Source organism: Sciurus carolinensis, chromosome 14 (genome assembly GCF_902686445.1).
Source record: "Sciurus carolinensis chromosome 14, mSciCar1.2, whole genome shotgun sequence".
Classification (NCBI taxonomy): Eukaryota; Metazoa; Chordata; class Mammalia; order Rodentia; family Sciuridae; genus Sciurus; species Sciurus carolinensis.
This window is the reverse complement of record NC_062226.1, coordinates 12948897-12961830: the sequence shown is the minus strand read 5'-3', so window position 1 is coordinate 12961830 and position 12934 is coordinate 12948897. Positions and strand designations below refer to the sequence as shown.

The following is a 12934-nucleotide window of genomic DNA, read 5'->3' as shown; positions in this document are numbered from 1 at the left end:
GATGAACAGGTAGAGCGCATGGATTTTAGGGCAGTGAAACTATTCTGTCTGATGCTGTAATGGTGGATACACGGCGTAGTGCATTTCTCAAAACCCATAAAACCGTTTGAAGAATGAACCTTAATGTAAACTATGGATTTTAGTCAATAATAACACACCGATCTTTACTCATTGTGAAAAAACGTACCACAATAACACAAGAGGGTATTTCAGGGGAAACTGTGTATGGGGAAGTGGTGAGGGGTGCTCTCTGGACTGTCTGCCCTGTGTTCTAATGAAATAAAGTCTAATCATTTGGAAAAGTGCTTAGAAGCACCTGGAGCACAACCCGCGCTCCGTAAATGTGACTGGCATCTGGGTCAACACTGGCAGGTGCCTAGGCGGTGGGCGAAGATTTAGTGAGGAGACCTGCTTCCTGGGCCAGACACTGCCACTACTAGCTGGGTGCCTTTGCAGGTGGCCCCTCATCTGCTTGTCCTTGTTTCTTTAGCTTTAAACAGGGGACTAGGGGAATCCCCCGCCCCCAGGCACAGGCGGGAGCATCCAGCCAGCGCTTTGTAGCATGAGGTGGTGCAAATGTGGCACTCGCCCCTTTGGCGGCTGGCGGAGGGGCAGGTGGGTGGGGCTTGGGACCGCCTCGCAGGTGCTTCTTAGCCACATCCATCATGCTTTCTGCTGCCCTGCACCAGGACCAGACTGTCTCACCCACTGCCCAGCTCCCGGGTCTGGGGACATTTGCCGACCAATATGGTCCTTCATCATCATGAGCTTGTGAGTGTTGTCACCGCACAAACGGAGACTGGGGCTACTTCCTGTTCTGTCCCTAGCAGGCTGCTTGAGGGGTCTCTTTACCTCAGTTTCCTCTGACCCTCAGTTTCCTCCTCTGTGAATGGGGTCATGAGCAAGGCCTGGCTCACCAGGAGTGGGTACTCAGTGGATAGGAGGGCTTGGTGGCCATTTTGTGATCTGCAAAGCATACACACATCAGGGATGAGGATGCAAGCTGAAAACATTTTAAAAAAGAGCCACGAGTGGCGCCAGGCATATGCTTCCTTCCTGAACCCCGACAACAAGCCAAGGCGGGTGTCCTGGAGCCTCTGTTGAGGCCACCTAGGCTCCTTCACCAAGGGCTCCCTGAAGGTCAGGAGCAAGTGTTGATCAGGGATGCCGAGTGTCGTCTGAGTTTTCCCGCAGGAGCTGGGATGGCAGGCAGCAAGTGGGAGGAGGGTCAAGAGGAGAACTGAAAAGGAATTCGGCTTTCCCTCTGCTCTCTACCTCTGGGGGATGGTCCAGATGTTGGGCAGAGACCTCTTCTCACCACCCTCCAGGTGACTGAGGATGAGGAGGGACAGGTGCTCAGCTGGCTTCCAGGCAACGGTGGATGGGAAGACACATCCCCTGGAAGCAGCCTGGGGACAGGACATCTTACAGGGCTTGTGTTTGAAGCCCAGCTTCTGGGCAGGGGTAGGGCCGGCTGGCGTTTCTGTTGGCTCCCTCACTTTTATTAAAAATAATTCTGACGCTGACTACTTTATGAGCATGTAGGGCACACATCCAGAGAGGCCCATCTGACTGCAAGATGGTTTCAAGGCTGAAGAACATCGTCGGTGCCAGACACCTCCACGAGGTGCTGCGGGAGGCCGGCCTAGTTCTCCAGGCCCCCCATCCAGAGGGGCGGGGGATCCATGTATATGTATAAGGGAGGCTTCGCTAAGCATTCCAAGTAAAAATACTTCTAAATATTTCAGTACATCGGCAACCACATACTTTTCAGTTGGGGCTCATTCCAGCTGATGAAAGTACAGGCGTCGGATGATTTGCATAAGTCGACTGAGGAAAGTTGGCGAGGGATGGCAGAGAGACTCAGACACTCCCAGGACCGCCTGCTGCCGTGGTCTGGCACCTGCCCGACCGCTGTGTGCGTGTGGAACACCCACTATGCTCCAGGCACAGTGCTAGGCGTCAGTAGGAAGAGCTCCGGAGGAGGTTAGTTCGACCTGAGGGCATGTGCTACCTACTCCTTCCCAAATTTAATGGGCAGCATGACCAAGGGGCAGCCCTGGCTGTTGGTGCGGCCGAGGAGTGAGGCTGCCTGGGGTTGAGGATACCCCCTGGAGGAAGGTGTCCTGTGCCGTGGTGAGCTGGGGGGGGGCTGGTTTCCAGCAGGGGCAAGGGCCCAGGCAGAGGACCGCTGAGGCGGCTGGTCACTCTGGCTAGTAGGAGACTGGATGGCTACAGAGGGGTTAGGAGGCCAGTCTGTGAGTCCCTCAGTCACTCAGATATTCTCCCCTAGAGTTGGAGTGGTGAGCCCGGCTGCTGCCTGAGTTTGGTGGTCAGCTCCGAGTTGAAAGGTGACTCAGGGAGAGGACTGGCACCTGCCACAGCTAGGCAGAGGCAGGGAGTGCCCACTGCTGCACAGGATCCTCTTCCCAGACTATTGGGAGCCCCTGGGGTGAGGAGATCTGGACTCTTGTGCACCAAAGCAGAGTTTGCTGCAACCACGACTCACCCTTGGCTAGGGTGTGAGACAGTTCCTCCTTTCTGTCTCTGTCCCCAGCACCTGCAGAGACCTGGCAGGAGTGAGTGCCCAGGATGCAACTCCTGAGAAGGGTGTGCAGGGAGAGCACATGAGCGCAATCCTGATCCGTGTGCTGGGCACAGGGGCAGGCTCTCAGCAATTCCCATGTGTTCATTCCTCTGCGAGAGGACTTTAGTGAGGCGGGCACCATTGTTATTTCCACAGATGATGAACATGGGGCTCAGAGGAAGTTACAGCTCACTTGAGCTCACCTAACTACCAAGTTATCAGGCCCAGGTTCAAAGTCAGGTTTGTTAGAATCCAGAGCCCACGGTTTCCAGTAGATTCCCATCAAACCAACACTGCCCCAGGAGGGTGGGCGTGTAGCTCAGGCGCTCACCAAGCAGTGGAAGAATCATTTCTTATTTTGATCAAAGAGTCCCTAGTATATATCAGACGTGAAACTATGCTTTCTTAGCTTTCCCTCTCTGAGCAAGGTGTGTGCATGTGCCTTCTGTGCTCTCAAGGGAAGTGGTGGTGTGTGGGTGTGGGGAGACTCCCCAATCCATTTTTCCTTGCTTTGCAATCATGTTTTTATTGGTTTCTGGGAGAGACCTTTAGCTTCTTTCTTAAAGCAGCAAAACACCAGGCTGCAAAGACAATACAGGTTGAGGAGTCTCCAGATGCCAGGTGTTAGATGGACAAGATGCCCAGAGACTGGGCTCAAATGTTCCCTTTGCAGGCGAACTGTTCGTCTCTCCAACACCAGGGACAGTGTCTTTGATTGCCTGATCTTGATGCCATTCTCATCTCTCCCCCTGAGATGTGCAATGCTACTCTTGAAGGAGTTAAGAGCAAAGTCTCCATGATAAGAAGGAACTTGTGAGAGTAATTTACATGAACCAACTGCATCTCTACCACCTAATTTGTTTCCTCATTTGGTTCTGGCTGGGAGAGGGCTATGACCCCCAGTTTTACTGATAATACCCTCATTTAGATTTCTGCATTCTGCTGGAAATTCTAGAATTAGAAATTAAAATCCTTAATTAAAAAAAAAAAATGACAGTTGCATTGGCATGCTGGAGAAGTGAGACCACATTACGAAGGTCCATGAAGCTCCTGAATGGTCTCTGACGTTCGAGGAGAGATGAAGACAACCTATTTAGGGAAGGTGAGCACGCGGTGCAGATGAGGGTTCCTTGGGTGGGGGAGGGAGCCACATGTTAGAGCAGGTTATTGTCAACCGCCAGCTTTCTTTTTGAGTGGTGAGTTTGTGGATGTTTATTCCATTATTAAAAATAGATCATTAAAAAAACTATGTACAAGCACACTGTGCATGGGCCATGCTGGAAGGATCTCATGAGCCAAGGACGCTGATCGCTGCAATTCTACCCACGTGAGGTCCAGTAGAAAACCAGCAATTAAAAATGAGTCTGCTTAAAACAATGGGTTGAGGTTAGACTGCGCCACGTGCATGATTTCTCTCGCTAGTGTTTTTCCTCACTGATCTTTCCTAAGTACCATTTCCTTTCTCCATTTCAATAGCAAGTTCTCCTCACGCAGATCATCTTTGCTCACAATGGTCTTAAGTGTTAGGGACGTGGTGACCCCTGGGGTGGGCACACTAGTCTCCTTAGGGCCGAAGAGGTCTGGGCCTGCTTCCGGCGGGGAAAGGGAGACGCATGAGCACTTTGACCCAGCTGGTGCTGGGAGAGGGGACGATCCTTAGGAAATGGGCTAGCATCTTACATTAGGGTGGGAAGGGAGACCTGTCACTAAGGTCACCCAGAGACTATCCTCACACTTGGAATTCTCTGCTTTGAGGAGGTGGGAATCTTTTATTTGGGTGTTTGTTTATTTATTGAACAATTGCGGGGCCCTGGGAGGGATGCCTTTGCCCATTGTAGGCCAGGTGCCAGGCCCCTGAGGCTACAGACCCACAGGTTAAGGGCCTTGTGTGTGTACTTACTTGTACAGCAGCCCCACAGCTTCCCCTGACAGCTCTGGTCAGACCCCAGGATGATTATCAACTGTGCAATGCACGGTGTGACCGAGAGACAGTGGGGATAATGTAAAGGGCAAATGAGCTCTGCAGTCAGAATGATCTTGGACCAAGTCCCAGGGTCCCCCACCGTAAGGCTTTGACAAGTCTTGCAACATCTTTTTAATTTCGCCTTAGTAAGCCTCAGGTTTCTCATCTGTTGAATGAGATAACAACCCTTAGACGACTGAGCGTGATATGAGATAATTCATAACAAACATTTTTCACTTCTGTCACAGAGTAAATGTCCAGTAAGTGGTCTTTATTACAATTATTTCCTTAACAAACTAGAATCTGTAATTTATGTCTCCACGGGGCACAATACCAGGTGACATTTTCATTACCTATTTGTTGAATGAGCGAAAGAGTGTATGTCCTTTAAGAATGAGACCCATTCTGCCACCCTTCGAACACTCCCTTCCTTCGTCCCTGGTCTTGGGGGTGGAACCCATGGCTTCTTGCATGCTGAACATACTCTACCACTGAGCCACACCAGCCCCAAAGGCTTCTTTCTTGTCAACACACAGCAGCCCTGGACTGGGAACTATGTCCCCGTGCTCTGTGCCACTCCTCTGACCAGCACTTAACTGGATCTGAGGGCCTAAGGAAGCAAGAGCCCTCTGCTCTCTCTCCTGACACGGTCTTTCTGCTGACACCACCCAACCACAGACTTCTTCTTTTGCTCTCCAGGAGCTTCCTGAATGGCCCTAGGAAGGTGACTGGCTGCAGATGCTTCTTCTTCCTGAGAGTCAAGGGAGTTGGACCAGACTCGAGAAGGAGGAAAGAATGGGCCCTGGCCAGTACCAGCTGTCAGACAGCATGGTCAGTGTCCCTGCGCCCGAGGGTACAGAGAGCCTCCTGTTCCTGGCTGTATTACCAACCTACTTCTTAGCCCCCCCCACCACAACTTCCTTTCAGTAGCAATGGAAACAGGATACAAGCCCAGAGGACGAAGGAAAGGGAGAGAGGAGTGTGAACGAGGCAGCCCACATACCCCATTCCATGCCCCCTGCAGGCCCTGTGCCGGATGAGCTGACTTTTAAAAGAAAGTATTCTATTGACACGTAATAATATTTGCATGTATTTATGGGGTGCACTGTGACGTTTCCGTACATGTACACACTGGGTAATCATCAAATTAGGGTAATTAGCATATTCATCACCTTAAACATTCACTGTGTCTTTGTTGTGAGAACATTCACAATCCTCTCTTCCTGATCTTTAAATTATACGAAGGATTATCGTTAGTTTGCCTCCCTGTTCTTGTGTCCCCTCCCCAGTTACTCAGGCAAACAAGTAATGCCTGTTATGACCGTAGATCGGGGACAGCACCCGGGGCCAGGGGCCAGGATGCTTGAGTTCCAATCTTGCCTTTGCTACTCACTGGTTATAAGATTTTAGACAAGCTACTTTTGCTCTAGGAACCTCAGGATCCTCATCTGTAAAATGGGGTACTACTACTCATCTCCAAGCCTGCTGTGAGAATTAGCAGCCATATATGTGCATACGCAGTGACCTCAAAAGTGCCATTACTTCACACATTCAGGGGCCAAGGGATGCAAAAGGCCTGGAAGATCCTAGCCCCACATTCACTCTTGCTAAAAATATGAATTTTTCTCATTTCCTTGGCTTGGTCAGCAGAGAGGAGAGACCCTGGCAGATCCCAGAAGACTTCAGGTGAGCCTGTACTGTGGACAGTCCTGGTGGATTCCACATACAGAGAGCAATTTAAGAGGCAAACAAAACACGAAAAGCTACTTGGAATTAACAATGGGCCAGATGGTAATGCTAGTTTGAAGCAATAAAACATGATAAATAGCTTCCTGCTGCGACTCCTGATCAATTTCAATATTTAATAATCCCACTGCCACCCCACCCCCTCAGCTGGCCCCCTCCACAGGATCCTGCGGTGACACCCTGTGTTCAGCTCCTAGAGCAACACTTCTTCACTTTCTGAAGGTGTTAGCAAAAAGCGACGCTGCTCTCCTGTCACATGAGCCTGCTTGGTCCTCGAGATGATAATTAATCTGCCTACTTCTCCTGCAGGCTGCTCATCTCCCGCCTCTCCTGGTTGCTGGGGAGGCTGCAAGGGGATTGCCACCTGCAGAGACGCTAAGGAAGAACTCACCTTGTGGATCCGTGATTCTTGGTCCTCTCTGACTTTGGCTTTTGACTTAAAGAAATGGGAGCAGCAGAGAGCTCTGTGGTCATCTGACTTAGTAGGAGGAAGTGACCCCAAAGGGAAGCCCAGGTGGCCAGGAGTTTGAGTCTTATCCACCAGCCCAGGCCTCTGAGCCTCAGTTTCTTTCTCTGTGCAATGGGTGCACTTAGACCTACCTCCAGGAGAATTCTAGCCCAGGCTGCACATGTAAAGTCACTGACGGGTGCTTGGCATATAGGAGATGGCCAATGACTGGCACTGGCAGCATCATTACCAAACAACATTACCAAACATGAAGTCAACCAGAAAATGATTTCGGAGCACCAGAACCCTGAAGGAAGGGCTGCTTTGCTGTGGTGGGGAGGTTTCTAGCCCACGTGGGCATGGGTCTGCACCAGCTGTCCGACAGTTCTTTCCTAGGATTCTCCCCACACGGAGTCTGCTCATAAGATTAATTCCTCTGTCTGGTCAGTGACAACCCCCAATGCTCTCAGCCACGGTCACACGAGACCTCAGGCAACTCCTGAGGGCAGGCATGGTTGGTGCCATTTTACAGACAGGAACTTGAAACTCGGAGGCGAAAGGACTTGGTTGGCACAAAATGGCACAGTCACTTCCAATCTGGATCTCAACCTTCCTCTGTGCATCCCTTTCTCAGGGAAGCCAGTGGCAGAGGAGGAGCACGGTGCCAGGGTGCTGCTGGCTCACAGTCACCGTGATCTCGGTCACCTGAGCTGTGGTTTACTCATCTGTGAAATGAGGCTCATAATGCCTTCTGCACTGGGTCACAGGGACATTTAATGAGGGAATGTGCATGGAAGGACTTTGCAGCTTTGTGATGAGCTGTACAAACATCAGTTACGGTCACTGCAACTCTTTAGAGGAACACCCTCTATGAGCAGAAAGGTAGGAAGCTTGTCCACCCCGAGGTGGATTCTCCTACAGAATCCTCAAGGGCAGATTCAAGGCATGGCATCTGAGACTTTCCACAACTCTATCCACTTCTCCCTTCCCTTTTGGCTCCATCGCATCTGAGCCAGCTGGGGTGGCCTGAGCTCAATGGCCTCTCCCCCATGTCCAGGCCTAGGCTGGACAACATCCCTGCCAAAGTGTCCGTCCCAATCCCGCACACTGGCTCATCCTGCACACCCTTCTAAGAGGTCTTCCTTGGCCCTCCCCAGATGAGGGCCTTCCTGGCAGCCTCTCTGAGCTTCTCTCCATCCCAGCCTGCATCAGACTTTGCCAGCGCCATTTCCCATCAGCCTTCCACCTCTACACTGAGCTCCTTCCTGGCCAGAGCCAACTGCTGTCCACTCCAGTCTCCCACGCTCACCGCGTGTGTGCTAGCAATGAGACAACCAATGAACTGCAGAGTGTCCCTCACACACCTGGTGGGGAAGTGTTTTGCAAAGGCAAGGAACGCTAATGATGGAACCAGAATGGGTGGGTGGGGACGCATGTCACAGCCCTGGTAGCAAACAGTGCCCTGGAATTTCAATCTGGCTCCATTCCTGGAATGATACCTAGTGGGCTCGGCTCATCTTCCTCCTTCCCCCTTAAGAAGAAGAAACAAAAGGGGCATGCCTCTGCCCCAATTCTGCAGGAACTCCACAAGGACAGGGTGAAAGGTCTCAGGTACCTACCTGAGTCCCGCTGGTCCAGGGTCATGGAGTTCCACCTCCTGGTGATGTCGATGTACAGAATGTCCACGGCAGCCATGGACAAGCTGCTGCTGCTGAGCTTGCAGTTCCTGCCAGAGACAGGAGAGCAGATGGGTTACCGCCAGACTGAAACCCACCTGCCCTGTGTTTCCTCCAGGCCTGTTGAGGGCTGAATGTTTGTGTCCCCCCAAAATACATAGGTTGGAATCCTATCACCCCAGCATGGAGGTATTAGGAAGTGGGGCCTCTGGGGGCTGATTAGGTCACAAAGGTGGAGACTCAGGGACAAGACTAATATCCCTGTAAGAAAAGACCTGAGAGGACTTGCTCTCTCTCTGCTCTCCACTGGTTGAGGATCCACAGAAAGGCAGCCATTTGCAAGTTGGAAACGAGACTTGCACCAGACACCCATTGGCTGGCACCATAATCCCAGCGGCTCTGGAGGCCGAGGCAGGAGGATTTCAAGTTCAAAGTCAGTCTCAGCAAAAACAAGACACTAAGCAACTCAGTGAGACCCTGTCTCTAAATAAAAATACAAGATAGGCTGGGGATGTGGCTCAATAGTCGAGTGCCCCTGGTTCAATCCCTGCTACCAAAAAAATTTTAAAAATTATTGGTGAATTATAATTTTGTAGTAGTGGATTCACTGTGATATGTTTGTACATGCATATAGCATCATTTGGTCAATTTCACTCCCCAGTACCTTCTTGTCCTCCCCTCCTTCTTTCCCCTGACCCCCTTCCTCTAGTATGCTGGTCTCCCTTCTATTTTCATGAACTCCCCTTTTGTCCCCTGTTTTTTATCTATATTCCACATGTGAAAGAAAACATATGACCCTTGCTTTCCACGTCTGGTTGATTTCATTTATCATATTCTGTACTTCCATCCATTTTCTTGCAAACAACATATTTTCATTCTTCTTTATGGCTGAGTAAAACTCCATTGTGTGTATGTGTGTGTGTGTGTATCACATTTTCTTTATCCAGTCATCTGTTGATGGGCACCTATGCTGGTTCCATAACTTGGCTACTGAGAATTGTGCTGCTATAAACATGGGTTTGTGTGTTTCCCTGCAGTATGCTGACTTTAGTTCTTTTGGATAAATACCGAGGAGTGGTACGGCTGGATCACATGGTGGTTCCATGCCTGGTCTTTCGAGGAGCCTCAGTTCTGATCTCCACAGCGGTTGTACTAGTTTACGATCTCGACAATGTGCAAGTGTTCCTGCATCCCTGCATCCTCACCAGCATTTACTATTTGTATTCTTGATGACTGCCATTCTAATTGGAGTGAGATGAAATCTCAGGGTGCTTTGATTTGCATTTTCCTGATTGCTAAATATGTGGAACATTTTTTCATATATTTGTTGTCTGCCAGCACCCTGACCTTGACTTCTCAGCCTCCAGACTGTGAGAAGTCAGTTCTTGTTGTTCGTACCACCCATTCTATGGTTATTTTTTGATAGCTGCTCAAACTGACTGAGCGAATGTCTTTGCTCAGGGTTGTTCTGTGTCTGGAACTACTGATGGAGGGCGGGGGACAGTGGGAGAGAAGGCTGGGATGGAGGCTGGGGCTAGAGGTGGTGGGTTCCTCTAAGTGCAGCCGCTGGGTTAGTTGGGGGCTAATGGACTGAAGAGAGCAAGGACATCAGAATGGCAAGTCTTGAGTAGAATCTGGTTCTGCCGCTGGCGAATGTTCGGCCCTGAGTAAACGATTTCAAATCCCTTGCCTTTGAAACAGGCAGGCTTTGTTACAGTCACCATGTCACACTGACCTTCCGTGACCATGTAGGCTGCTGCCTGCTCTGAAAGGGGAACAGAAGGCCACATTTCAAAAAATAGCCTGGTTCATGTGTCTCCATCTTCCTATCGATTAGTCCTTGGGCATGTGTCACTGTCCCCTCCTGCTGGCGTCCAGGCGGCTGCCTGTGTCATGCTCAGATGACCCAGTGATGACAGTACGACGCTGGCTGGTCCAGGCTGAAGCCATCACTGATGTCCAGAAGCCGTTCCCTGCTGGGTCCTCACCAGATGAATCCCTGAGGCCAAATCTCCAGACAGGGGCTCAACATTTCTGTACTCGACCCATCTTAATCTGTCCCCAGAAGATTCGCTTCAGCCACAGTAAGCCCCAGATTGATGGAACAGAGTGGCACAGGACGGAGCCCCACCCCTGTGTGTGGGCTGAGCAGCACTGACATAGCCGGGACCCCCCCTGATGGCCCATGCTCCTGGGGAGCCGTCTGGAAGGTCAGGAGGGCGCCTTGAGCTCCCATTGTCCCTTTTGTTCGGGTGCAGGGAAGCCAAAGTAACCAGGTTTTTGGTCTGATGTCAGCAATGGAGCTCCTTGCTTAAGCCACAAAAGCGGTGTTTATAATCCTCCTTCCTCCAACTTTTTGGGAATCTGGAAGTGAGGGGCATAGTTTGGCCTACTGAAAGGAGCCTGGCTTGGGCATCAGGTGACAGGGTTTACATCCTGGCTCTGCTGCCTTTTCTAGCTGCCTAACTGTGGGCAATTTCCCTAACTCTCCCTGGAGCCTTTATTTCCTGGTCTCTAAAATGAAGATACTAGTACCTGTCCACATGGTTGTTGAGGGAGGGAGTGGCTGGCACCTAGCAGGCCCACAGCACTGTGAGTGGCCTTCTTGATGTCTCTTCCTTTTTCCCTTTTCCTCTCCCAGAGCCAGAACCGCCTGGGCCCTGCAGGACCCCTGAGGCTGACCTTTCCGGGGGCAGCCCTGCCCATTCTGGAGCAATGGAACTTGCAGTTCTAAGAATCTGGGTTGGAGGATTCAGGCTCTCTGTCCAGACTGGAGGCAGCCCCTGGCTGGACCAGTGCACCACACTCCTGGGCAGGATCATGCCCCAGGCAGGCTGGATTAGCCCAGGATCCCAAGAGCCAGACGCTGGGCCTTGGTTGGGCTGGCTGAGCCTCTGTCGATGCTGCTTTCAACCTTTCAAATGCATCCACGTCTGTTGCTCTAGCTAATGATAAAGTACTCCTCTGAGTTCGCATTTGTCTTCTTCCCGTGTGAACAGCTCCCTCAGGAAGGGCCCACGAGGGCCCATGACTGGCAGGCAGGAGTGAGCATCCCGGGGTCCCTCTCTACACCCACCCCACCCCCAACAGCGGTGGCCGTAGTGTGTCCAGCAGGGTGCCTGGAGGAGGCCGGTGCCCGTGCACTGGCACCCGTGCTTGCCAGCTTCGTCCCTTCTCTTGCCACCTGTCACATTTCCCAGGCCATCAATTCACGGCCTGCTTCCTCCCAGTCTCCCACTCCGTATTTCAATCACAAGTCGCCGCGGCAGACTTCAAAGCACATCAGAGCACAGTTACTGAGCCCCAGTAACAACATGTCAGTGGACGCAGAGCTCCTCACGTCACCTGTCACCGAGATAGCTATCTCTATTGGGTTCTGCTGGGGGCCAAGGCACCAGTCTCTCCGAGGTACTATAACAAACCGCTCTGCTAATTTCCAAAGCTTCATTAGGAAAGGGCCACAGGTCTTCCCTAATTATCATATCCGTGTCCTCTGGACTCCCCGCTCCGATGCAGGACGGGAGCGCTGCTGGCTTGCTCTGTGGGTTAATGGAGTATAAAAAGGGAAACTAAACTGACCACTGTATATAGTTATTTTTTTCTGACAGGAAGAAAATAGAAGTGTCAAACCTTTAGCAGGAGCCGTAATTTACCAAAGGGAATTCTCCATTTATCTCCTTTCCAAGGTAACTCATCCCCCTCTGTGATGCCTGCAAACACAGTTGATTGCAACATCTGCTGCCAGGACAGGGGAAGGAGGGATCCATGCTGGCTGCAGTGGACAGGAAATGCTTTAAAAGAATTTTGATTCTGGAGACATTTCGTGGGCACCATCGGTATGCCGGCCCTTTCCTGCCTGTGAGCTCTTGGAATCTTCACACCCACACAATGAGGTTGGTACTCCTAATCCCACCCTCAGTGAAGGGTAAACTGAGGCATGGGAGAAGGAACAGGATCTACCCAAGATCGTGAGATTCTCTTAGAGGACTGAATAGTGGGCTTGGGTGCTGAAGGGAGGTGGCCCAGGCCAGGGAACAGAAGGGCTGGAGTCTCCAGAGCGCTCCTGCTGGCCTGGGCAGCTGTGAGACAGAAGGTTGGGGGAGGTGGGGAAGACAACCAAGGTCCCATGGAGACAGATCCTCCCAGGTTTGTCCCTCTGGTCACCAAAGAATGGACTCAAACGGGGAATGACTCTAAGGGAAAGATGTCAAGACTTTGGAATGATTTTTTTTTTTTTAATTCACCTATCAACTCAGAATCTGGATTTTGCTCCTATTGTGTAAGCAAGTACTCTGGGTCCAGTGAGCAGGACAGAGCTGGATGGGTCTCCGATACCATGCAGAGAAGGGAGAGGTGATCTCAGAGGCAGGGTGAAAACTGAAGGCTGGGAAGCCCCTAATCTTTGAGAACAGTTTCCCTGATGTTCTGGGACGCAGTTCTTCAAATGACTCATGAGCGGGAGGAGAAATGCTTCAGTAGAAGAGAAGTCCAGGAAATATGGTAACATGAGAAGC

The 12934-nt window shown here is 51.1% G+C and overlaps 2 protein-coding genes across 5 annotated transcripts in view; one reads left to right on the top strand and one right to left on the bottom strand.

Moving 5' to 3' along the window:
- The window catches only part of Dab2ip (DAB2 interacting protein), a 241180-nt gene extending 228933 nt beyond the window's left edge, over positions 1-12247 (top strand). Inside the window, exon 17 of the mRNA XM_047524505.1 lies at positions 12107-12247. Coding sequence (XP_047380461.1) covers positions 12107-12110 — 4 coding nt within the window. The 3' untranslated portion in view covers positions 12111-12247. The remainder of the gene's footprint in view (positions 1-12106) is intronic.
- The window catches only part of Ttll11 (tubulin tyrosine ligase like 11), a 233373-nt gene that overhangs the window by 26827 nt on the left and 193612 nt on the right, over positions 1-12934 (bottom strand). For all 4 annotated transcript variants that reach the window (XR_007104937.1, XR_007104938.1, XM_047524512.1 and 1 more), the window contains one exon: positions 8364-8470. Coding sequence is in view for 2 of the 4 variants with exons in the window: in XM_047524512.1 (XP_047380468.1) it covers positions 8364-8470 (107 nt within the window). In the remaining 2 variants the exon portion in view is untranslated. The remainder of the gene's footprint in view (positions 1-8363; positions 8471-12934) is intronic.